The 23974-nt window shown below is 38.4% G+C and overlaps 1 protein-coding gene across 2 annotated transcripts in view; it reads left to right on the plus strand.

Moving 5' to 3' along the window:
• The window catches only part of EXOC4 (exocyst complex component 4), a 797616-nt gene that overhangs the window by 554240 nt on the left and 219402 nt on the right, over positions 1-23974 (plus strand). For both annotated transcript variants that reach the window (XM_036905582.2, XM_057504775.1), the window contains exon 11: positions 23136-23355. In XM_036905582.2, coding sequence (XP_036761477.2) covers positions 23136-23355 — 220 coding nt within the window. The remainder of the gene's footprint in view (positions 1-23135; positions 23356-23974) is intronic.

Raw genomic sequence — 23974 nt, forward strand, 5'->3', positions numbered from 1 at the left:
CAAAACATACTTTATACACTGTCCATAGTAAGTGATGATGTTATTTACAACTAAGGCATTTTCATTTTTTAAAAATATGGAAAATGAAAAAAGAAAGTCTGCTACAGAAGAAAATTGTTCACAAAGCAGAAATACAAATTACCATGCTTTGATGAAGCCGTAAGTGGAGCTATTGTAGACTATGCATTTTTATCCAGAAATGGAAATGGAACTGTAAAAACTGACAACTTTGATGCTCTTAAAAAGTGTATAAAGTAAAATACATTTACAGTTATTCAGGAGCTGGTATCAAAAGCAGTAGTCGACTTTAGGTCATCTGAGCGGCTTTGGAGGCTGTTGTGTAGACAGAGCCAAATGTGAGTCACCTTCCCAGGGTGTTCTCCTTGCCTTGGCCACATGAGCAGGACTGGTGTGAGGAAGAGAGGTGACGGTGCGCATTCCCTTGGATTTTTGGAGGCTTTCTTTCTTTCCCACCCTATCCCCACCCTTTTTTCTTCTTCACCTGTGAAAATATGCTGATTACTAGGAAAGCAAGCACAACATTGTAATTGGCAAATGAAGATGTTTTCCTCAAAGTGGAGCCTCAAAACCTCAAAGGGTAGCTTGAACAAGCAGCCTGTTCACCTCATTGTATCATCTTCGTCGATGATTTTAATTCCAGATTTGAAGAGACTCTAACATGGGCAGTATTTAATCTGTTAACTCTGATAACTTGACTGTATCTGTCAGGTGCCACCTTACTTTTGAACTGAGTCTCAAATATTCATCTCTAAGGGGACTTCTGGCTTTTCTTTACCCTTCTAACAACAGTGAAAATGCCCTGCTGGCGTTTTGTAGGTCTTCGTAGGCTTCCTGACTCAGTGGGAGAGTGGCTGAGGAGTTGCACTGGCGGACCTTGAACGTGAGAAACCATTTCACCTCATATATCCTGCCCATGATTTTGCTACTAAGTGGGTTTTTTTTCTTTTTTTACAGTCTCTATAATCACCTTTGAATCCTTCATGAGGCTTCTAGTGTTCTTGACTCCTAATTAGAAAAATAATGCTTCAGAGATACCATATCATATATATATTCAGGTGACTTCATTAACTAGGCTGGCATTTTCATCTTTGCTTTCCAGGTGACTCATAGACTAAATGTCTCTCCCGTTTTATGTGGTTAATTACTTTAGAAAGCAAGTGGCAGCCTCGCCCCTTGTCGGCTGTACTAATGACATTGACACTTCCTGGCCTCCTGAGTGAACCTGGAAGTCAAGCCAACATCTTCTGCTTTGGAGTTCTCATTTAATATTCAGTCTTTGGAGTCTCGTTTAAAATTCTCAAAATTAAATCACCTTTTTCCCAATTTTGAGGTTTGGTTACTAGGCTATTCCATCTCTTACCACCCGAGAGGCACTACCTTCAATTCAGCTCCTTCAGATTTCAATTCTTTCAGCCCACGTGTTCCTTCCGTCATAGTGTTAGTTTCATTGGAAGCTGTGCCAGCCGTTGATAATAGCAAGAATGTGTCACAACCAGCTGCCACTGGTCATTTTCCCTCCGTCAGTAGCTGCCCTCTTTGGCTGCATCGACTGAGCATCTCCCAGTCTGATCACTGTTTTTTGAAACAACGAGTCATGGTGAGTGCTTTCTTAGATGCTCGAAGAGACCATGTATTCAAAGAACTTTAAAAAAAAATCAGGTCTCACACAAGCAACTTCATGTGAAATTACTATTGAATATAACTAGTACCTTCAATAAATAAGGGATGAAGACACTTAGAAAAGGGAAGACAATGCTTAATGGGCCTGCTTTTCCCTTTAACCTCAACTATGAAAAAATATAATCCTCATTAAAGGGCTATAAAGTTGTCCACTTGAGTGGTTCTACACCCGAATGTCTCCTTGCTTTTAGTGCTGTTTTAGTATGTTCACCCTCTGTTGCCTGCAGGAGGGAGCTGATTAGACTTTGTCGCTTCTGGAAATGAGCATTGATAATGAGAGAGGTGTGGTACTCCACGTCCCTTTTAGGGCCCGGAGGGAATTACTCTTAGCTTTGAGGACAGCTGAGGAGGAGGCCAGATCATGCCAGCATCCCACAGTGAATCATGGGATGTGCCGTGTGTACTCAAAGGGTCCGTGAGGTTCATCTAGTGAGCGGACGGAAGCCCAGGATCACACAGCTACAGACAGCGCAGCCAGCTTGGAATCGATTCCTTGGCTGTATTCTTTCCATGACATCATACTGTCTCCTTAGTAATTTTCTTTTTTTGTTTCTGAGGTTCTAACCTATGTAAAGTTTAAAATGCCAGATATTTCATTAGAATTTGAACATAATGGTGAGACATTTGTGACAAAACTATTTAAGGAGAGGGAAAGGGTCTCTGTCAACCATATATGGTTTTAGGATTAAACTCATTATATTTGGGGGCATTAATTTCACCAACTATATCATAGTTTTTCCTGAGATATTCATCACTAAAAATAATCTTTTTAGCCTAATGTTATGTCGACGCCTTGCCTATAATATTAAGTAATCAATATCTTGATGATTATTAACTTCTTTGGAACATCCTTTAGTTGATTCACAGAGAGTTTATGGTACACCTGTTAAATGCTAATCAATATGGTAAAGTGGAGAATATGGGAGACATATGATGGTGCTTCCTTTTAAATTCTTGTTTCTTAATTGTAAGCCTCCTATGAAGATTTATATATATAAGATGACTTCATTAAAATTCTTAGGATTGCATTTTAATTTACTGTAGGCACCAAGTTCTCTCTAGCCTTAAAAGTTTTCAGTTAAATTCTAGCTGACTTTCTTCATAGGCAGCTTAGTTTAGTCAATGCTATACTCCTTTAATTTCTTAATGAGATCAGGTCAGATGAAAGCATAGTTTTGCTTTCCCAAGGTGACATCATTTGGATCCCAAGCTGAGGTTGTATTATTTTTGGAGTGGATACCAGTCAGACTTGGGAGGGAGGAGAGGCCTCGAGAAGAAATATGGCCTGGTGGGGGCGGGCCCACCCGCGGGCCCACCCCCACCCCCACCCCAGCCCGGGCCCACCCCTCCCCATGAAGACTGCCCAAGAAAGGCTCCTAAGTCGACTGAGGGTAAACACGATGGCTTTGTCTATTATAGGCAGTCATCAACATAACATCAGGCTAACAAGATGATTTTTAGCGATGAATATCTCTGGGTTTATTGGGAAAACACCTGACTTCATAGATGGGCTCATTCCCTAGTTATGTGCCCAGGAAGCTAATTATTCAGTCGGAGGGTAATGAAACACCCTGCCATCTGTCTGCCAATTTAATGGAGTGTCAGCATATCCCAAATAGGAAGTAATTGGATTGACAGACACAAAGCCAGTTATTAGACTGTTATTATCTGATTGGAAAAAGCAGGCAGAGAAGCATACAACTGTAGCAAAACTAATCTGATGATGTCTGTTGTTCCCGGAATACATAGTCTGCCATGCAGAATTCATGGGCTTTGAAACCCCTGGCCGGCTTAGGAACATTTGGTGTTCCTAAGAATTCATCTCTGTATTCTTATTACAAATCATTATAGTGCAATCGAATAAAACACAGTTTGCATAAAGATGGGGCCCATTTATAAAACTGTCACCACAGCCACTCTATTAATAGAGCCATTTTAAAGATTTATTGTGAGCATATGTTAGTTTTTACAGGGGGCCAGATTGAAAGCTGCAGGATCTGAAGATGCAAGAAAGTGCTACTGGTGATAATTCAAGAAAAAAAAATGTTAAGCTATTCTGCCCAAGTAATGTCGTAAGACACTTTTCTTACTTTTCAGGTATGATCAACAAACAGTAGACTCAATGAGGCATCACAGAGCTGTGACAAGGTCTAGAGCTGGGTTACATTAGCACTTCTTTTCTTGCACAGATCCCAGTTTTACTGCCTGGCACCACTGGTGGTCAGGGGACCCGTGGGATGGGCAAAATAGGAGAATTTGGAAGCTGAACTGACCTCTGGAGATTTCTTCTTCTCCAGACACTTGGCTGGGGTGAATCTGATGGGAATGAAGTAGTAAAGACACTGCTTCCATTATTTCCATAATGGGCTCAGTGAGAATGATAACATGGACTTTCTAGGCCTTGGAGTTCATGGAGAGAGCTGGACAGGAATCCAGCGAGTTCACGGTGATTCAGCAACCACCTCGTGTGTTAGGCACTTTTCTAGGCTGTAGGCACACTGTGTGAACTCATCTAAGTCCCTGCCCTAGTGGGGCTTAGGTTCTCATGAGGCACATGGAAAATAAGTCCATCAGCAAGTAGGTGTGTATCAGATGATGATAAATTCTAAAGAGAAAGAGGCAGTTAAGGGAGCTGGAGAGTGCCTGGGAGCTCTGTTAGATGCCAGGCCTTCACTGGGCACCGTCAGCAGATGGCTGCGTGCAGAGAGCTCGCTGAAGTGTGTGTGTATGGCGAAGGGTGGGGTTGTGTGAGTGTCTGGAGGGAGAGCAGCCCAGGCCGTGGGAGCAGCATTTTCAGAGGCCCAGAGCACATTTTCAGTATGTTCATCAGTGGTGCCTCCAAGACACCAGGTGTTGCCAGGTCCCTTGCCTGATAAAGATTCCCAGCATTTCTTGTTTGCAATTTAGGAAAGACTGATAATGTGTGTGAACGAGTTTTGTAAACTCTAAATGGTACATAGACATAAGGTACTGTTAGCAAGCTACAAGTGAACTCTCGAGATCTCCATTATTGTAAACTGAGTCATTTAAAATTCTGGAGGAGTTCCTACTTAAAGAGATTCAGTCATGACAGAACGTTCATGATACAAATACTCTATTATTTATTTGGTTGGAACATTTACAAATAAATGGACAAATGAATTAACAGAGTATTACCTGCCATATAAAGAGTGCTACTATATTTCAGGCACTTTGCTTTTATACACTGAGTGAGTAAAAGGCATTAGGGCAGTAACATGGATCACTGCCAAACTGCAGTAACCCTTCAAGGGAAGGTATTATTCCCCTATTTTGTAGATGAGGGGCCTGGGGATCAGGGAAGTCTTGTAGTTAAATACCTGAGAGAGCTGAGATTCCAATCCAAGCCTGCCTGACCCCAGAGCCTGGGTTCCCTTCTGTACACTGCATTCTCCAAAAGACCACATCACAGAGTTCTTAACAAGAGTGACACAGTATGTTGGGAGTCATTGAAATATAAAAAAATAGTAATAATAAAAGCACAGTCTCTGTACTCAGAGAAATGGAAATATAGGTGGATGAGATGATTGCATGAGAAATAACAGGGGACAGTGGAAGATGAGGTATAAACATATAATTGTGTTCCTTGGACTATGAAAGCTAAGAGAGGCCTGGTGGGGGGGGGTGTAATGTAAGCTGGAGAGAGGCCTGAAGCTGAGCTTTTAAAAGACAGGAAGAATTCAGGTAGGCTGTGGCGCAGAGTTCCAATCATTTATGCATGGTAGGTTCTATTCCTGTACCTCAGGTGTATATTGGATATTGTCATGTTTACCTGTGGAAATTGTTTAGCAAGTTGGAGATGAATTACTATCTCAGTGTGGTAAGTAAGGTACAGCAAGTGTTTTCCTTCAGTTTTTCTTTCCCTCTCCGTGGTCAAGTTCCAAAAGAAATATTCACCTTGTGAATAATAAGCATTACATTGCATTAAAATACATATTCTAAAATACTAGATGACATACTCAAACTCAGAGTAGCTAGATTCTGACACCACAGAGGGCAGCCTGGAGCTGAACCTAGTTGAGGGGCCTGGATTCGTGTCCCCCTGTCCCGTTGACCCTGGGACATGTTCTTGTCAAATAGAATGGCAGCCGAGCCCCTTGCTCTGTTTACATTGCACTCTCTCTTTGCCTGTGTGTTGGTGATTTCATGTATCTTAAATACGGGTATTCTAAAACTTCACTGAAATGAGGGGTGTTCTAAATGAGTGGGGATATATAAGTGAAAGGTCCGAGGCTGGAATGACTTTGCAAGTAATAAGGAAATAAACATCCTGCAGAAATGTAGGAACGTAAGGGGGCCAGATCATAGGATGGCCATGAAAGCCAGAGAGAATTTTAGATTCATGTGATGGAAGTAGAAGCCCCTGGAGGTTTTTGAGAAATGGATAATCACTATGAGTCTAATGTAGATTAATCTAATGGTGAAACGCAGATGGATGGTGAAGTGGGAATGGGAAAGACTAGTTCAGGTGTAGTTATAAAAATTGGAGAAGTACAGACCAGGCATAAAGATGGGTCTAGTTTGGAAATGATTTTGTTGCCTTTTCATCTTACTTGATCTCATTAAAGCAATGCAAAGGGAATAATGAACAATCAAAGGAGCGGGTTAAATACCGAGAAATTTAGTGAATCAGCTAGCTATAACTTTTTGAAATATACTGTCAGCCAGCCAGCCAGGCAGCCGTCTTATATTCCTCCTGCCTCTCTAAATTTATCCCTAGAGGTAAATATTACTTCCCCAGTGAAGCACTATAAGCTGTTGGTGGCATTAAAATTGGTCATGAATATGAAAATGACTCAAAAATCCTGAAGACAAATTTGAAACATTATGATTATTGCTTGGTTTTCATCCCTTTTGGATTCTCTTAAAATCATATTTAGATTAGATAGGTAGAGATATGTACATTTGAATAAATATATATCCTTCAGTGATCCAGTTTTTAATTATTCTGATTCCTTCTGCAATTAGTGATAATGCCTTCTAGAGAAGTAATTGACCAAAGAGGAAGGGAGTCTTCCTTCACCCTATCCAGACCTGAAATAATCACTTTGGTTCTCCTGATGATGCTCAGGATGAAAGATTCACAACTCCAAGAATAAACGTTTTTCTGTTTTGTTTTAATAACATCCCTTTATTTCTCTCATAAGATGGTATTAAGTAATAGTCATATTATTAAATAATACTCCTGCACTGAACTTCCATGTCTCTGATGCAGTTTTCTTTCCTTTGTTTCTGAAGTTCAAACAACCTTAGGGACAATAATCAAAAGGAACTGCATCCCTGGGGACGTTTCATGGACGTCACCCTGTCATTGCTTTCAGGTTTAGGTGACCAGGGTAACTGACCGCGTTGACATCTAATTGAAGCCTTTGTTCCCAGTGTGGAGACCTAATAGGCATTGTCTGTTCTCTATCAACACGACTACAAAGTGTCAGTCATGCCTAACTTCTCAAGTCAGAGAGCAAGCTAAAAAAATTTGAAGGTCATCTCATGCTTTTGTTCCTTTCCAGTTCCTTTTCCATAACTTGCAAAAATTACCTTAGGGAATAGCAAGGCTCCAAGTTGTTCAAAGCTCATCAAGCCCATCTTTTTTCAGCTGAAAACAGAATGGTTACATGACAGCCACATGCAGCGTGGCAGACACCCACCAGGTGCTTGAACACGGTGAGGGCAGATGAGGAAGGCATGACCCGGGGCCGGGGTGATGAGACGGCATGGAGACGGCTCTCTTTTCACTCATTACTGCTCTCTTAACCATGCTGTTTATTCCTGTGCTAATTTCCTAGGGCAGCAATGAGATGAGAGGCATGGACTGTATTTGGAAATTATTTTCTTCTTGTTGACTGTGAGCTAGACATTATGTACTAGCATCCCCTCATGCTTGTGTTCTCTGTATGTCTTAGGTTCTCTGGTGGAGTATGTTATATTTGTTCCTTAGTAGGCCTACTTCCCTCCCACTGCACCACTGCAGATTCAGCCAATAAGAGGTACCATTTGTCTTAGCAGCAATATTGTTTGTAATTTCTGAATACTTCCTTAAGGTAGAGACCGAGAGCTATGAATTAATCAGAGCTTGCACAACTGAAGTTAGCTCAGTCATGGGTAGAGAAGATAAAACACAGATGATCAAAACGCTGGCCAACAGCAAATGAATGTATATTTTCTTCACGTATGTTCAGCTAAACACAGACCTAAGTTAGCTGGTTTACATCATGACCGTTTTTAGAGCGAGCTGAACTTACCACTTTAATCGGAAGGTCACGGAGCTTCTGCTAATGTGCTGTGCTTGTCTCTGAGGGGAACGCACTGGTAAAGCTGACCCATAACCTACCCTCAAAAGACCGAGTCAGGTAAGGGGATAAGGTGTGTAAACAGACTGCAAAGGGGTCTGTACCGTTTGTGCTTTAGCCTGTCGAGAGTATAATTCTTAAGTTTTTTTTTATCTCTGGAGCAGTGGCTTTCATACATTGTTTTCACAGTGAAAATTGTATTTTACATCGGGACCTGGTACATGCCTACATGTATGTCTTAAAAAAAACCTAAATAAATACAAAAATACACACACACACACACACACACACAATATAGATTACACAAATCAATATTTACATTAAAATGTAATACATCCTGAAATTTTCTATCCAATTCCGTCCACCCTCAGCCCTGTCTCTCTCAGTGCCAACTGCAACCCTTGAATTTATTTCATGACCAGCAATGGGGTGTCAGCTGTGGTTTGGACTCAACATTGCCTAGCTTCAGCCGTCTTAAGAGCAGGTTCTCTGCTTTGTCATTTCTTCATTCTTATTATCTAGTGGTGCCAGACATACAGTAGACACACTAAATGTGTGGTGAGTACATGGATAAATGGATACCCAGATCTGCTCAGAACTAATTTTTTTATCAGATCCCACCTGATGAAGAGCACAGATGTTTCCTATAATCCTAACCAACAGAAATAAGAAAAAATTATCAGTGTCTCATTCTGTCACCTCTACTGAAGTGAGTATAAAAGGATAATGAATTATGTATCATTGAGAAGTGACCCATGTAGTCCAAGGGTAGGCAAAAGATCTACCACCTTCAACTTTTAATACATTGTATTTCACTAATGGTCTATTTTTTTTCTTCATGCTACTGAAGTTTTTTTCTGAGACCATGACTGAAGGAAGGAAATGTACCTTTAATTATTTATAGTTTAACTTAATGCAAATAAGACTTTCTGGCTTGCTGTGCTGATAGTCATTAATAAATATTTCACTGGGTATTAGGAAGATTCAGATTGAATAAATGAGGCTCTTTTTCAGGATAAACAAAAGCTCTTGTGTTTTTTGCAACTGTGCAGGCCCAATTCTCCTGCCTGGCTTTCATTAAGGCAAATGAATGTTAGATGGGTGCATCTCCAGAACGATGGATCCTTTGGGACCTGGAGTCGGCGGGGGCTCTGCTGTGGAATAATCCTCTAGTTAAACTAGGTTTAATCTCATTAGCAGGGTAATTGTGCTGTTAGAAGAAATGGCCAACCAGGTTAAAGAGAAACCCACCTAGTCTAATTACTCTTTCACTCTCATCATTGGAAGGATACAACACTGAACTAAGAGGCAAAAGATGCTGGCAGTGTGCTTGGCCTAACGACTGAGTCTTTAAAACTGCCAATCTCTCACAGCTCTTCCGGCCTGCGTATGGCCCTGATGTCATGAATTGACGCATTCTACAGCCCTATCCTGGAGAAACAAACACACCAGTAGTAGAGGATCCTGTCATGTCACTCTTTTTTGTACATGCATTTTGCCTACTCATTTTCCCAACAAAGTTTTATGTATTTGCCTTTGCCACTGTTTTTAGAACTACCAAAATATCTAAGAGTTAGTTGTGAAAAATATGCCTTTCCATCCCTGGAAATGAGCACATTGGGAAATTTTCTAGAATCATTGAATCTTTGACCATTTATTTTACTTTCTCCTGAATTTCCATGCCTGTGGGCTTTGCCGTTTTTAGAATATGGTATAGAAGAAAGAATGGTAAACTAATTAAGATCTGGATCTAGGTTGAAGATACTATCTTAAAACTGGATAGGAGTGTGACCTTCAGCAAATTACTTATCTTGTCTGAATTGCAATCATTTGTAAAATGGTGATACAGTAATTATCACTGTCAAAACAGCCCCCAAAGCTGAGTGAGTTTCAAGTATGTGAAAGTCCTTTGTATGTGCCAACATGTGCCTTAGACAAGAAAGATCATCATGTATCCACTTGACTTACAGGACTTGGCATCACCGGCGCCTAGGGCATGGCCTATATGTGGTCAGGAAATGTTAATCGAATTAATTAGTTAGATGTTTGGGAGGTTTACATCATATTTCAGATTGTTCCTGGGATTTTGCGTGAAGGATTATTGCCAAGAATGTGTCAGAAATATAATAAAATGTGTGTTGCTGCATACTTTTAAAAAGAGAGGAAATACAGTGACTATCTCCTGTCCAAGAAGAGCTTATTATATAGCTGGCAAAACAAAATATGCATGTGGGAATTGATATAAAGACATTTACAGGTATTAATAAGTACAAGTGCACACAGTAGCAATCTGAATAATTAAATGCTAAATGCAAAACTCTTGTCTTGTGGCTATCATGCTTATGGCCATAATTTTTCATTGTTGACCTCATAAAAATGGACAATTTTATGTATACTATCATTGAAAATAAACTGTCAGAGGAGACTGGCTACCATTCTGATGGGCTAGAAGCTTTTTTCACAGATTTCACATTAAACAAAGTAGTTTTCTGAGATATTTTTTTTCCATTAAGATGTACTTCTTATTCGCATTACAATAAACCATGTATTCCTTTTTTTTTTTCATTGTTTGAACACAGGAATCATTTCTTAGATGAAACCAGGGCTTATATCAACAGAAGCACATATTTGAACTACTTCCATAGGGTTGCTGCCTCTTGCATATTCAGCTGAAATTAGTAGCAACAATCAGCCCAAAAGTTAACTCAGTAAGCAGAGTCACCTGATTGCAGAGCTGGACTGTTGCACAGCTCTTTTATGTTCTTTGTCTTTTAGATATTTGTCATCAGCTCAATCCAGAGGAATATCAGTTGTATAGGAACTGATAGTATTGCAATTGAAATTCTTCTATAGGGTCTAGTTTCTTTTTGCAAATATATATTCCATCATTTTAATGCCTATGTGATTGATAGACATTCACCTACAAGTAATCAGCTAGACAGGAGGCTATATTTTGTTTCTGTACTATTCTGTGTACAAATGTCATTAACTATACTTTTCTGTGGCTCCAATCTGCTAGCAGAATTTATAACTCTGATGTAGCCTTACAAAGGATACGGGAACTTGAATAAAATAGAATAGTAGGAATTAGAAAGGTTTTAATTCCTACTTAGTAAATGGACCTAAATATGAAACTAACTATAAAGAAGGAAATGACACTGAGTCTTCTGAAAAGAAGTATGACAGTAATAGTATGACACCAGCTGAGATGGCCAAGAAATGTTGAGCTTAGTTCACTTTCAATGTTAAGTTGATGCTACTCCAGCCCATTGTGTCATGTGAAAGCCCTGAGAGTGTGATATGGCAACGGATGGCCACAAGGGAGACTCAAGAAAGCAGATAATCTCTTCCAAATAGGGAAGAGCTCTGTAAGAGGTAAATTTGAAGAGAACTTTGAGCCAATATGGAAAATAGCTTTGTGAATATTGTTGTAAGATAATTATGATACCAGTGTGAGAAAGTGTGGATGTGGGAGCAGAGAAAGGAACCAGCAGTCATAGAAGAAGATTATCATGGCTTCGTGAAATAATCAAGTATGTGAAAAAAGGTGATAAAAGTAGAGAAATGGCTGTGATTCACTCATTATCACAGTTGTTGGTTAGGGGATCACTCACTATTTTCCAGGTACTTTTTCTTAGAGCACTTTGTGTGCACTTGGCAGTTAGGAGATAATAAACGTAAGAGTGGAACAAGAAATAATCATAAGTTAAGTTCAGAAAAAGGTTACTGCCAAATAGGTTCATTAGAGATAACTCAAACTGAGTTTTCCAAAGCATTCATTTATTAAATATAATGAAATGCATCCCACTGGAGGAATAGTTGAAGGAGCATACCAAGTGGCCAGCCTGTCTCTTCCAGCAAACCTATACTGTAATTTCATCCCCACAGGCTCACAATTGATGTTTCTGGCACATGAAATACCTCACCAAATTTCACATTACCAGGAATGTGACCAGGCTTTGATTTGCTCATAGTTTGCCTTAAAATGCCTCATATCGATACATTTAATATAGTGCATGCATCATTTAGCTTCACAACCTTCTCTTTTATCTTTCACAGTCCTTCTTTTTTTTTAACCTTTTTTGGCCAGCCGTATTGATTCTCTAAAACATAACCTTAAAATAATGTATGTATTGTAAAAAAGACAGGCCTTTCAAGATAAGCCTAAGTTGTGATAGAAACATATCATCATTTCTTAAGACATTTATTAACTGTCCAGTGTCCATAGTGTTAAGTGCTTCACATATGTTTCAAAGATGTACAAAGCACAGTTGTTGCTCTAAAGGAGCTTAATTCTAATAGGAAACACATAGAACAATGATTAATGCCATGTAATGAGGTAAAGTGGTTCAAATTAAGTTTAGAGAGATCAAAGAAAATTGTGTGAGTGAGCGACCTTTGAATTGGTCCTCAAAGAAAGGTTATAGTGAAAATGACAGTTTTTTAAGCCTTCACTCTCGCATATATACCACAATTTAGAAAATGCCTGGACCGACTAGCAGTAGACCACATAGACATTATCAAAAGGCATAGGATCATTTTTCTTCCTTTGCTTTTTTTAAATGTAGGAAGTGGAGGAAGTACCCAGAAAGCAAAGTTTGCTGATGAGTAGAAGTAAAAATAGCTTAGACTTATTTTTTGACACCTGATAGGTACTAAACATCATTTGCAATGAACAAGACACATTCCCTCCCTTCAAGATGTTTACAAACTAGAAGGGAATTTAGACACCTCAATGGGAATATTCTGTGGACCTGAGTGTGTGGGGGTGAAGTGAAAGGGCATTCAACCTAGACTTAAAGGAGAGAAGGTCTCCTGGAGAAAGAAATATTTAAGCTAGTGGCTGTAGGACAAGTAAGTATTGGGAAAAGAGGTATGGAGAGAGTGTTCTGGGTAAATGGACCAGCATAAGCAAAGACCTGGAGGCAAGGGAGAATAGGGCACATTCGTGAAACTCCAAGTGTATATATATATATTCTTTGCCGTGGTGAAGTTAATATAATAGCTGTGTTAGATATATTGACAGAGGAAGGGATTAGAGATGGCAAAACCAGTTAGGAATTGTTTTAGGGAAGCCTAGGAAAGAAATAACCTTGTATATTAAGTTCTGTCCATTCATCTAAATCATCTCATTTAATAAAAGCCTGAATCATGGAGCTGGATGTTATGAATGGAGGCCCAAAAATGTCCACTCAGGCCCCAGCATGGAACTGATTGAGGTGGCACCATCACATCATGTGCTACATGCAGGATAGTCCTTGGGGCATGATTCTTTCACTGTGAATGCTTTAGCACCTAGAACAATGCAAAGCGTAAGGTAGACATTAATCAGTATTGCTTAAATAAATGAAGGAATGAACAAGTGAATGAATGCATGAACATAAGATATAAAGAGAATGTCTCTTAACTCTGGGGCGTCTTGCCCGAGTAGCAAGGCTGAAAATAGGAGGAAGAAGTGCAAGATGATTGAATTTGAGCCTGGGTACATGGAATGAGGATGGTACAAAAATAGAGAACACTAAGGAGAGAATTGAAATAATGGTAGGGCAGCTGTGATGGTTCCATTTTAGGCATAGTTTGAATTGCCAAGAGGGCATCCAATTGATAGTATCTAACAGGTGATTAAAAATGCAGATCAGAAGCTCAAGGGAAGAAAGCAGGACTGAAGATAAAATTTATTATATTTCAAGAGAAATAATTTGGGCTTTGGCACATTCAAATACTGTGTTTAGTGGAACTGTGGTCCTCTCAATCCGTGCAAGTTTCCATTACACCAAGATGCATTCTAGGGCTTTCCACATGTGCTTCTGTTGATGATCCTCCCCTACCAGCCTCCTTCAAGAGTCCTAACCCTAAGGGTGAGCATTTGAGATGCAGCAATATTGGAAAAGTACATTTTATAGAGCGGTGGCCAGTGTGGCCTATGGAGCCAAACCACTGAAATTCAAATTTTGGCCCATCACTTAGTAGCTGTGTGACCTAAGGAAAGTACTTAACCTTTCTGTGCCTTCATTTCTTCTAAGTGGCAGTTATAAAAGTATTTCATAATGTTTTAAGGAATAAGTGAAACAAAGCATGGAGATCACTTAAAACAGTGCTGCCATATTGTCAAGCATGATATAACTGTCAGTCATTAATGTTACTGTTATTCTTTCGCTCGATCAGCTTCATGATATGTAAAATGATATGTAAAATGGTGCAGATTCGTAGTTACTGTAAAAATTACGTGAAAGAACCCACATAAAGCTCTTCAGTAAGAAAATGGTAGGAGCTCAATAGATGTAAGCAATTATTAATACAGAACCTACTGTCATAGCAACAGGTAGATTTGCCAGATTCCCCTCTGTCTTGCATTAGACTATTTAAAGGCCAAACTGGTAAGGAGCTGCTAAAATAAAGTATATTTACTACATTACACATGGGTTTCCAGATGATATGATAGACATTTTAGTAATAGGTTGCTCTTGGTCTTGAAGATTTTCTGACAGCCTTATGTTTTATAAAAATATAAATGAGAGATTATTTTACTATAAAGAACATAAATGGAAAGGATAAAAAACAGAATTCCAGGCCTGTTAATAAAGCAGGATTATCATTTTGTCTCTGAGTTTTGTATCAGTAGCCCTCATTTATTAATTTATTTATATGCATATTTTAGTTTTAAAAAATTGCTTGATATTAAGAGTTACAGTCAGAGTTAATTCAATTTCCAAATTATATGTTCAAAAAATTTAAACAGCTGTCATTTTAAAGAGGCTTACTTCATTTTACCTAAAGTGCTTTTCAGTCTGGAGGGAATGCTTAAATGTAGTCACAAATCACTTGCAATATAATCATGGTGAGATTTTGTAAGTTAAATATGTTTACAAGCCTGCAGAGTTCAAATTTGGTAGATAATCTTCTTTTCTCCCTTTACTTAATGACTTTTACCTCTTTTCTCCTCTAGTCCTAGGCATGAATTTCACTCATTACAAATAAGAGCACCCAAAACCCTTTTTATTTCATTAGTTTAGCAAATTGTCTCCTAGGGCTGTGGGCTGAGAACATGATTTGGCTCTGCAAGGATGAGCTTATTTTGCACTTTTACCCAGAAAATCTTTCGATACAAAAGGCACAGATAGTAGCTACACTTAGCAAGAACAATCCCAGACTGTTGGGGTAGCCTCTGCCTGATGTGCCGATGACTTACTCCCATGAATTAAGAGGCAAATGTGCTCTAAAGTGCATTAGCCTTTATGGATTTTTCTTCGGTATTCACGTTCCACTGATTTATGGTCTTAAATACACTGGTAGGTGCTGTTTCTGAATGAGTCCCTTGTAAATCATTTCTAAATTATCTTTTTCAAATCAGATAATCCGAGTAAGTTGAGTATATATCCGATCAATTCCTGAGGCTTCTTTCCTTCTTTGCCCAAGTTGTTTTCAGTTTGCTCTGTGCCTTAAATGTCATATGTGAGAGTAATTGGGTAAGTAAGAAATGCGCCTTAAAGGAGCCATGCTTGCCAGGGGCTTCTTTGTGCGCCCTGCGTCATCTCTGGCCCTTTGCATGGCCTCTCTTGGGTTTGATTCCAAACGCCCATTCAGCTGAGTCCAGCTAACTGGTCACAGTTTTTTGTGCAAGGGACTGATGTCTGGGAATGGGTTTCATTGTGGGTGGTAGATTGTTATTTTTTTTCCATACAAATCAGGGATGACAGGGATTTTGAGAATACTGTGTTCTTATAAAAGTCTGCATTTGCCCTTCGAGCGGTGGGTAGGAAGTGTCATCACCACACAGGACTCTGTGGTTGGTGATGCTTGGCGTCTCTTTATATGGGCCTATATTTCTAGAGAAAAGTTCTGCATTTGGCACTCAGTGTTCTGTTCTTTTTCTGTGTCCAGAGATTATGTCTATTGATTGGATTGGCTAGAAATGTAACTGTATTTTCTCTTTGTAATCCATGTGACATTCATATTAGAGGATTATTGTTATTTACTGCTGTTGTTTCCATTCTGTCCATCAAACTATAACACAGAATCAAAGGTGCAAATTTCAGAAGATTTGTATGCTGGCTTTTAAAGCACAAGTAATTCGTTCGTGTCTCTGTCATAAATAGTACATCACTGTTTATTGTTAATTAACTGTTAATGTATGCATTTATAACTCTGTTATACAACATTATTAAATGTACAGAGTACTATACAGTGAGGATGGTGCCATGGTGACTTACCTTTGAATATGCTTGATTACTTAAGCTGACCTTTGTGAGGCCTATAAATAATCATGCAAGTTTTCACAAAGACCTAGGACTGAAATGAATGGAAAAAGATGATTCATATTTTCTTAAACATCTGTAAAGCTATTATGCAGTGGAAGAGATTCAGAGCTTCTTGGTGGAGGTAAGCCTGGTGCATCTCTGCAGAGAGTTGACTAAATTAGAAGACTCATTAGTGAAAATGATATGGTGAGAGATCCTACAGAATGTAGGAGGTCAGAAGGGTAAATCACACATTTCCATTTGTTGTAATGTATGGGATCAAGAGAAAAATCCCCAAGCACTTCAGATAAATATTTTGTGTACACTATTCAGCCTAAACCACTACAATGTATGTGTGATACCATACAACAAAGTCAGGTAATATCAAACCAAAAAGAATTAAAATAGTAGATGTTATATGATAACAGATTACATACAGATGTATGCCTGATAAACGTTAATTAGCAGGAATCATTGACACACTATTCATGAGAGAGGTGAATGAATTCCTTGTGCTCCAAACACCAGAATTCTGAATTTGAATTTCCTGAAATGTGCAACTTTTATGTTGTATTTCAGTTTTATGGAAAAATGATGTTTCCCGAGGAATGGATTCAAGTAATGCATTTTTGGCAGGAATCTCAGAGCAGCAATGCTGTGTTCTTCTTTATCATTTCAGGAGGCACATCATACCAGTTTGTCCCAGTACTGACAATGTTGGCCATAGAATTTTAAAAACTCATTACAGTGTGACTGTGAGGAATACATAATTTATAATGAGTGACTATTTTTATTCAAATGAATAAATATCATTGCTCTCATTACAACATCTAACATATAATATAAGCCCTCTGTGTTCAAGGATATTTCCAGCTAGTAGCAGCCATAACTCTTGACTGAGATAAAAGGGAAGAAATGGAGCTTTACAATGAAATAGAATTTGTGATGAGGAGACTGGGTTAAGCCAGGGGCTCAGGAAGCTTGAGCGACGCTTTAATTAGTTTGCAGTTTCACTGGATAGAAACCCATTGTGATAAGCATTTTGAAAATATTGGGTTGGATATAGGTAGTGGGTACTCATGTATGCATTCCAAAGGACACATACTTGCCATAAGAAAGAGCACATTTGCAATATAGGTACATATGTACACATACATACATACTTTAGGAGTTCCCCTGGTTGATGATATCCTGGGGGAAAAAAAAACCTTTCGTTAAATATTTACAAATAGCAATATCAGGACTTAGGACCTGAGATCCATGCACTCGACACCCAGCTGTAATGAGAATCAGTTGCCTGCTCATTTATTTTTTGGTTTACCCTACTACACAACCTCAGGTTTAGGAGGCTGATCTGAATATGATTCCTAAAACCTCTAATTAGATGCTCTGCCTATATCATTATGTAGATCATTGTCTTTGATTCTCCTTCTCTCTCTCTCCATACACACAGGTACCTGGGCTTTGCGTTTGCTTCCTCATCATTTACCAGGATAGGAATCCCCAGTGTGAGAGCACTTCACGAGATTAGATAATACCCTTTTGACAGGGTTCCATCTGCGTTCCATCTTAACTTTGAAGTGAAGTGTTTTCTTTCCTAATGAGATTTTTTTCACTGTTAAAAATTCAATGCTTGTTTAGTTCCATAGAGCTTATTCGGAGCATTGTTGGGAAAAAAAATGGGCTTTTTGATGAATCTCTTCTATACTCTTGACTCTCTCTCCTGTCTCCCATTCAGCAGATTATTTTTAAAGTACTTATTAGGTGAAAGGAGCTATGCAGTATATTATGGGAATTTGGGGGCAAAGAAATAAAGACTCGCCCATGAAAAATTATAAGAAACTACTCCCAGTAACTTGTGGAAGTAATTCAACAGAAGCAAAGTGAGGATGTCCACTATAGGATTATCTGTAATAAAACCAGGAGGCAGTGTTAACCTTCTCTAATAGATGTTTGGTTTAATAATTAATAATGTTGTATTCATTAGCATGATGGATATAGTCTGTGAAAGAGCAGAATATGGAATACAGTTGGCCCTTGAATAACATGATGTTAGGGGTGCCAACCCCCCATGCAGTAAAAAATCCACATATATTTTTTTGACCTTCTCAAAAACTTAACTACTAATAGCCTACTCTTGACTGGAATCCTTACCAATAACATAAATAGTCGATTAACACATATTTTGTATGTTATATGCACGATATACTATATTCTTACAATGAAGTCGGCTAGAGAAAAGAAGATGTTTTTCCAAATTATTGTAGATCTCCAAACAATTTTCCAATATATTTATTGAAAAAAATCCTTGTATAAGTGGACCTGCAGAGTTCAAACCCATGATGTTCAGAGGTCAAATGCAGTGTGGATTACCATACTGTGCAGAGGAAAAAAGTGATGTAATGTGGGTGAGGACTGGAGAATGCCTAGTCAAAGACAACTGTTAACATTGGGGTGGTGGGAATATGGCATGAATTTTCTTTTTCATAAATCTTTTATTTGGACCTCTAGTCCAAAATCTTGGGAAAAGGGTTTGTCAGAGAAATCATGCCCAGGTTTCAAGAACTATGGGTTGATGTTAAGGGACTGCTAATTGTTTTGTTCAACACCAAATATTTTCTGAGAGCTTGTTATATGCTAGCCACAGAGGAGTGGTACTAGGCGCTGAGGCCACAGAAGTGTGCGGTGTACACTTGGCCCCTGGCCACATGCAGTTTTGGTCATGCCAACATCAGTTGGTTGATGAAATAGTCAAAGTATTAACCTTGTGCTCCAAATTACCAGTTGTGGACAATTGCATGAGAGAATAAAGGACCGAGGGGAAAAAAATCATAAAACATAAAACATGTCACACTTCCCTCTAATCGCCAACCTCACAAGGGTTTATGCACTGACAGTAATTACACGAATAGCAGCAGCTACCATTTATTTAGCTGTTACATGTGTCAACCCCTGTGCCGAATGCCTAACTTTTATTTCATCATTTAATCATTGAAAAAATCCTGTGTATTACATCCATTGTCCAGAATACCAAAGTAAAATTAAGAGAGGCTCGATAACCTGCCCAACATTGTCCATTCAAGATTCAGACAGGAGCACCTACTCTGAAGTGTTCTGCTCTTGGCCATCTATTTCCCTTAACCTGTTCCTCCCTGCAGTGACCGTGAATCTGATTTACTTCCTGGCTGCCTCGCTAAGTTCTTATTCTGTCTTCCTCCTGCCCAAGAAAGGGCAGTGTGCCCATTTCATGTACTTCCCATTTTTGACTTGAGTTTTAAACTCAAGGGCTGATGAAGAACCTTTATTTTTCTTGCATTCTCTCTTGCTTGTTTCATGCTTCCTGCACAGGGAAGGGCCTCCCAGTTCTGCAAGCAGATTCGGAAACATTGAATGGGTGCCCTTGAGTTAGCGATGACAACATCAGCCTGGGTGTGTCAGTTTAGACTGATGTGTGTGCTTTAGGGAATAAGTGATTTGTATTTGAGGGAAGTCATTCAGTGGCATGTGATGGGAGTCCTGCCTCAGCCAAAGGCGAATAAAGGACAAGAAAAAAAGGAAATGTGGATAATTTAGAGCCTTCTGTTGCTGTTTAGGAGCAGGTTAACTACTTAAACTTTCATTCTAATGTTAAAGATTTTCCAAAAGGTAAGAAGTACTTCTCAGAAAGCCCTTTTTCTAAGCCCCATTGAAAAGAATAAATAGGAACTGTCATAATTCATGCCCACAATATTACAAGATAGTGAAAAAACCTTTGGTTTTTTCATTAGCGAATTAGTAGCAGCGGTTTTCTTTAAAAGGCCAACCAAGGAGAAAGAGATGCCCTGGGTAGGGGATTTCTCTGTTAGATGACTTCAGAATGGGTCAGTGTAGCAGGATGTGGGACTGGGAATCTTACAGTGATGGCCATGGTTAACCTTCTGCTTTTATTTCTGCTCTTTTTCCCTGTCTTCTTCCACTTACTCTCTTCTTAAAGATTTGTTGTATCTTGTTTTGGATCACCCTTTTATTTCCCTTTTGATGCTGATAAAAACAAGAAGCCTTATTGCCATTTCTTATGGTTTCTCATGTCCCACTCTCTTTCCTTCAATCTTGGGTTCCTTTTCACTGTGGTAATCCTATGTGTACTCCCTCCCTCCCCCAGCCACACACCTGGGATTAATGGAGTGTTTAAATGATGAGATGCAAGATTAACCATGATGTATTTGTTTATTAAGTAAAGGAAAGTCTTTATTAAGTTAAACGGTGAAACTTAAGAAACATTTATATACCAAACTTTAAATGTAGTCTAATGAGAAAGCAATTTATGAAATATAGTCTTTGATATGTAGGTAATTTTTTACATTTGCTAATTCAATTTTGAGTAATTAATGTATCACAGTTTTAAAAAAATAAAGTAATTACAAAAAGTTATCATTGGAAAGTCTTATTCCCACTTCTCATCCAGACCCCACCCCCATCCCTTTTTACTACCAGGGCGCCTTCCCAGGTGTCTTTATAATAAACAAATGAGGATATATAATTCCTACAGACAGGTCAGTGTAGTGAAAACTACTGAATATGTAATGAGCTGCACCTTGCTTCTCTCACTTAACAGTATATCCTGGAGATCATTTCACGTTAGTCCGTCAAAAGCTTCCACATTTAGAGGTGGGGGAGTCAATATAATATTCCAGTGTGTCTGTACACCTCAGTTCATTTACCCAATAACTAAATGATAGATTTGTTTGTTTCCAGTCTTTTGCCATAAAAACAATGCTACACAGATCTATGTAATCATAATCAGATACAGTTGTCAGAATAATTTTCCAGAACTGGGATTTCTGGATCAAAAGGAAACATTTGTAATTTTGAATGACAGAGCCAATTTGCCCTTCATAAGTGTCGTACCATTTTTCCCCTCCCATCGGGAATGTTAAAGAATGTTTCCTTCACTAAACTTAATGCCATCAGAGTATGTTTTCCAACTTTGAGAATTTGGCTAATACCTGGATGTAAAAAAATGGCATCTCAATATAGTTTACTTTTCATTTTTCTCATTATGAATGAAATTAAGAATTTTTTCTTACATTTAATGGCTATTGTATTTCTTTTACTGTAAATTATCTTTTTCTGGTCCTTTGAACATTTTTTCCTAGCTGTCATCTGTGAGATAAGTTGCAAATATATCTTCCCAGTTAGTCATTCATTTTTTGCCTTCATTTCATTTCACTTGTACTTCCTTTGAGAAAAATTGGAAGTACAACGCATGACATTGTGGAACTGTAAAAGTCACCATGTACAACAATCTTACTCAATTGGGAAAATCACAATTGTTTCCTGACTTTAAAACTTTTTTGTCAAAACATTAAAAACTCTCTGGCTGTCTGTTATAAATGTATACAGAAATGAAAAAATAAGAAAACTAATACTTAGTACACTGTAACATTAGACACTTAGAGAAATCAAGTTTTCTTTGCTAAAATCTTAAAAGTAGTTTTTACAGTGCTTGCTGCCACCCTTTTATTATATACCTTGCAGTTTATAGTGAGCGTCTTTTCTGTGCCTTGGTGAAATGTCATACCTCTTCTTAAGTTTGGATCAACTGCCAGCATTTTATTCTTTGCTTTTCAGTTTCGTGAAATACCTCCTAGAGTTCCTTTAATGTGAAGTTTTTTTTGCTGGTGTGGTTTTTCTGGGACATCTTCATCTCTTACATCACAACCACTTTCCTCACTTAGATCAGTAAGTTCGCCTTCACTCTGGCATTTGCTTCTCTGGGGGCAGTGCAAACATTCCCACAGTCAGCTGTTTCTTCTATAAATACATTTACATTCATTTTGAGTTTAGCTTCCAGTGTTATACCCTGTTTTTCATGTATTTTTATCTTTTTTGAGCAATTCCCTCTTTTAATTATCCATTTTTGTAAAATCTCACATGGGTTATCACTGGGAGATAAGAAGACAACACAACTACATGCTTTGCTGTCTGTACATAAACTTAATAAGTGATGTGCCATGATCAAACACTGATAGATTTTGAGAGAAGTGATGTGATTGGTCATTGATCATGATGAACATCAATTATTTATGTAGAGGCTTCGGAACTAAAGAGCCAGCAAGCAGCAAAGTTTTTACTTTATGCCATTTCTCACAGTTAATATATTGTGGTAACTGGAATTTAAGCCTTGGGGGACTGGTGGGTGTTACTAACCAAACTATAGAAACTTAAACTTGTGCACCTTGGAACTATGCAAAGCAGGATCTGCCAGAATAGAAAAGTACAAAGAATAATATAACAAACAACTGCATACTCGTCTTTGAGTTTTTAGTTATTAACATTCTGCTGTATATGCTTTGAGCATTACAAATAAGGTTGAAGTTCTCCTTTGTCCCTACATCCTATCCTGTTCCTTCTTGTAACCTCCCAACTCATATACCATCACAAATTGAAAGAATATCCTCTATGCTTGTGTCTTTTTTTTTTAACATTTCTATCCATATATATAATACCTCCATGAGAAATAAATAGTATTTGGGGGTGTGCCTCTAAATTTTCATCATAATTTGTTTTCCATTTATCTTGCCTTTCTTTGCCTTTTGTATTCATATTTCCTTCTTGACTTAAGAAAAAATATTTTGTGTTGCTTATTTCACCCTCTAGTTTGGAAGTAATAGTTTCTATTTCATCCTATTTACATTCAATTAATGGACTAACTTGTATTGTAAAAATACCTTGATATACAGATGAATAATAGAGTGATAACCTGCTCTTGTTAAGATTTCTGGGAACTCCCCTACTCTGTCCATGGAAATAGCCAAAGCTTAGAGATACCTATATGTGTTTTGTCATATACTCCTATAACTATTTTTCTGATATGTTTAACAACCATTGTATTCCATCTGTCTTCCAGATTCATTCAGGAGATTGAACATGCCCTGGGACTTGGCCCAGCCAAACAGTGTCCTCTTCGAGAGTTTCTTACCGTGTACATCAAGAACATCTTCCTCAATCAGGTCTTGGCTGAAATCAACAAGGAGATTGAAGGAGTCACTAAAACATCCGACCCTTTGAAGATCTTAGCTAATGCAGACACCATGAAGGTGCTGGGGGTGCAGCGGCCTCTCCTACAGGTAATAATGTACTTTGAATTTACTATTTGTATCAGCAGTTTTCATCGACTTGGCAGGAGTCACAAATTTAAAAGAAGAAGAATTACCATCTGTTTCCATATTCATCAGGGACAAAACAAGAGGAAATAAATAGGCACTAGGGAAATTTAGGACTAATGTAGAAATAATGGAAATTCCTTAAGATCTCTAAGAAGTGGTTAGCTTTGAATATGGGAGATGGTGAGTTTCATTAACATGCAGGCGACTCCTCATTATTTGCCTGGAATATGTCCTTGAAAGTAATTCTTTTTCCATTGGTTAATGCATCCTGGGCTATGAAGGGCTTAAAGGAAGGAAGTTACTCTGCCTGTAACCTCAGCTACCAACCGGAAACCTTCTCTACCATTTGAGGGCAGACTTACTGTAAAGAACTTGGCCACCTCTCAGTGAATTTGAACCTACCAGCAACCTGGCTTTCACAAGTCAGATCCTTTTGTTCAAGTGATGATATGGTTAATATTGAAATTGTCACTTTGAATGTATAAAGAAATGGGTTTTGGGCAACAGAAATAAAATAACTTTTCAGTGGGTATTTAGATTAATAGGCTTAAGGTATTTATTTTTGTATCCAATTTAGCCA

The sequence above is a fragment of the Manis pentadactyla genome, chromosome 7 (assembly GCF_030020395.1).
Source record: "Manis pentadactyla isolate mManPen7 chromosome 7, mManPen7.hap1, whole genome shotgun sequence".
In the NCBI taxonomy this organism is placed as follows: domain Eukaryota; kingdom Metazoa; phylum Chordata; class Mammalia; order Pholidota; family Manidae; genus Manis; species Manis pentadactyla.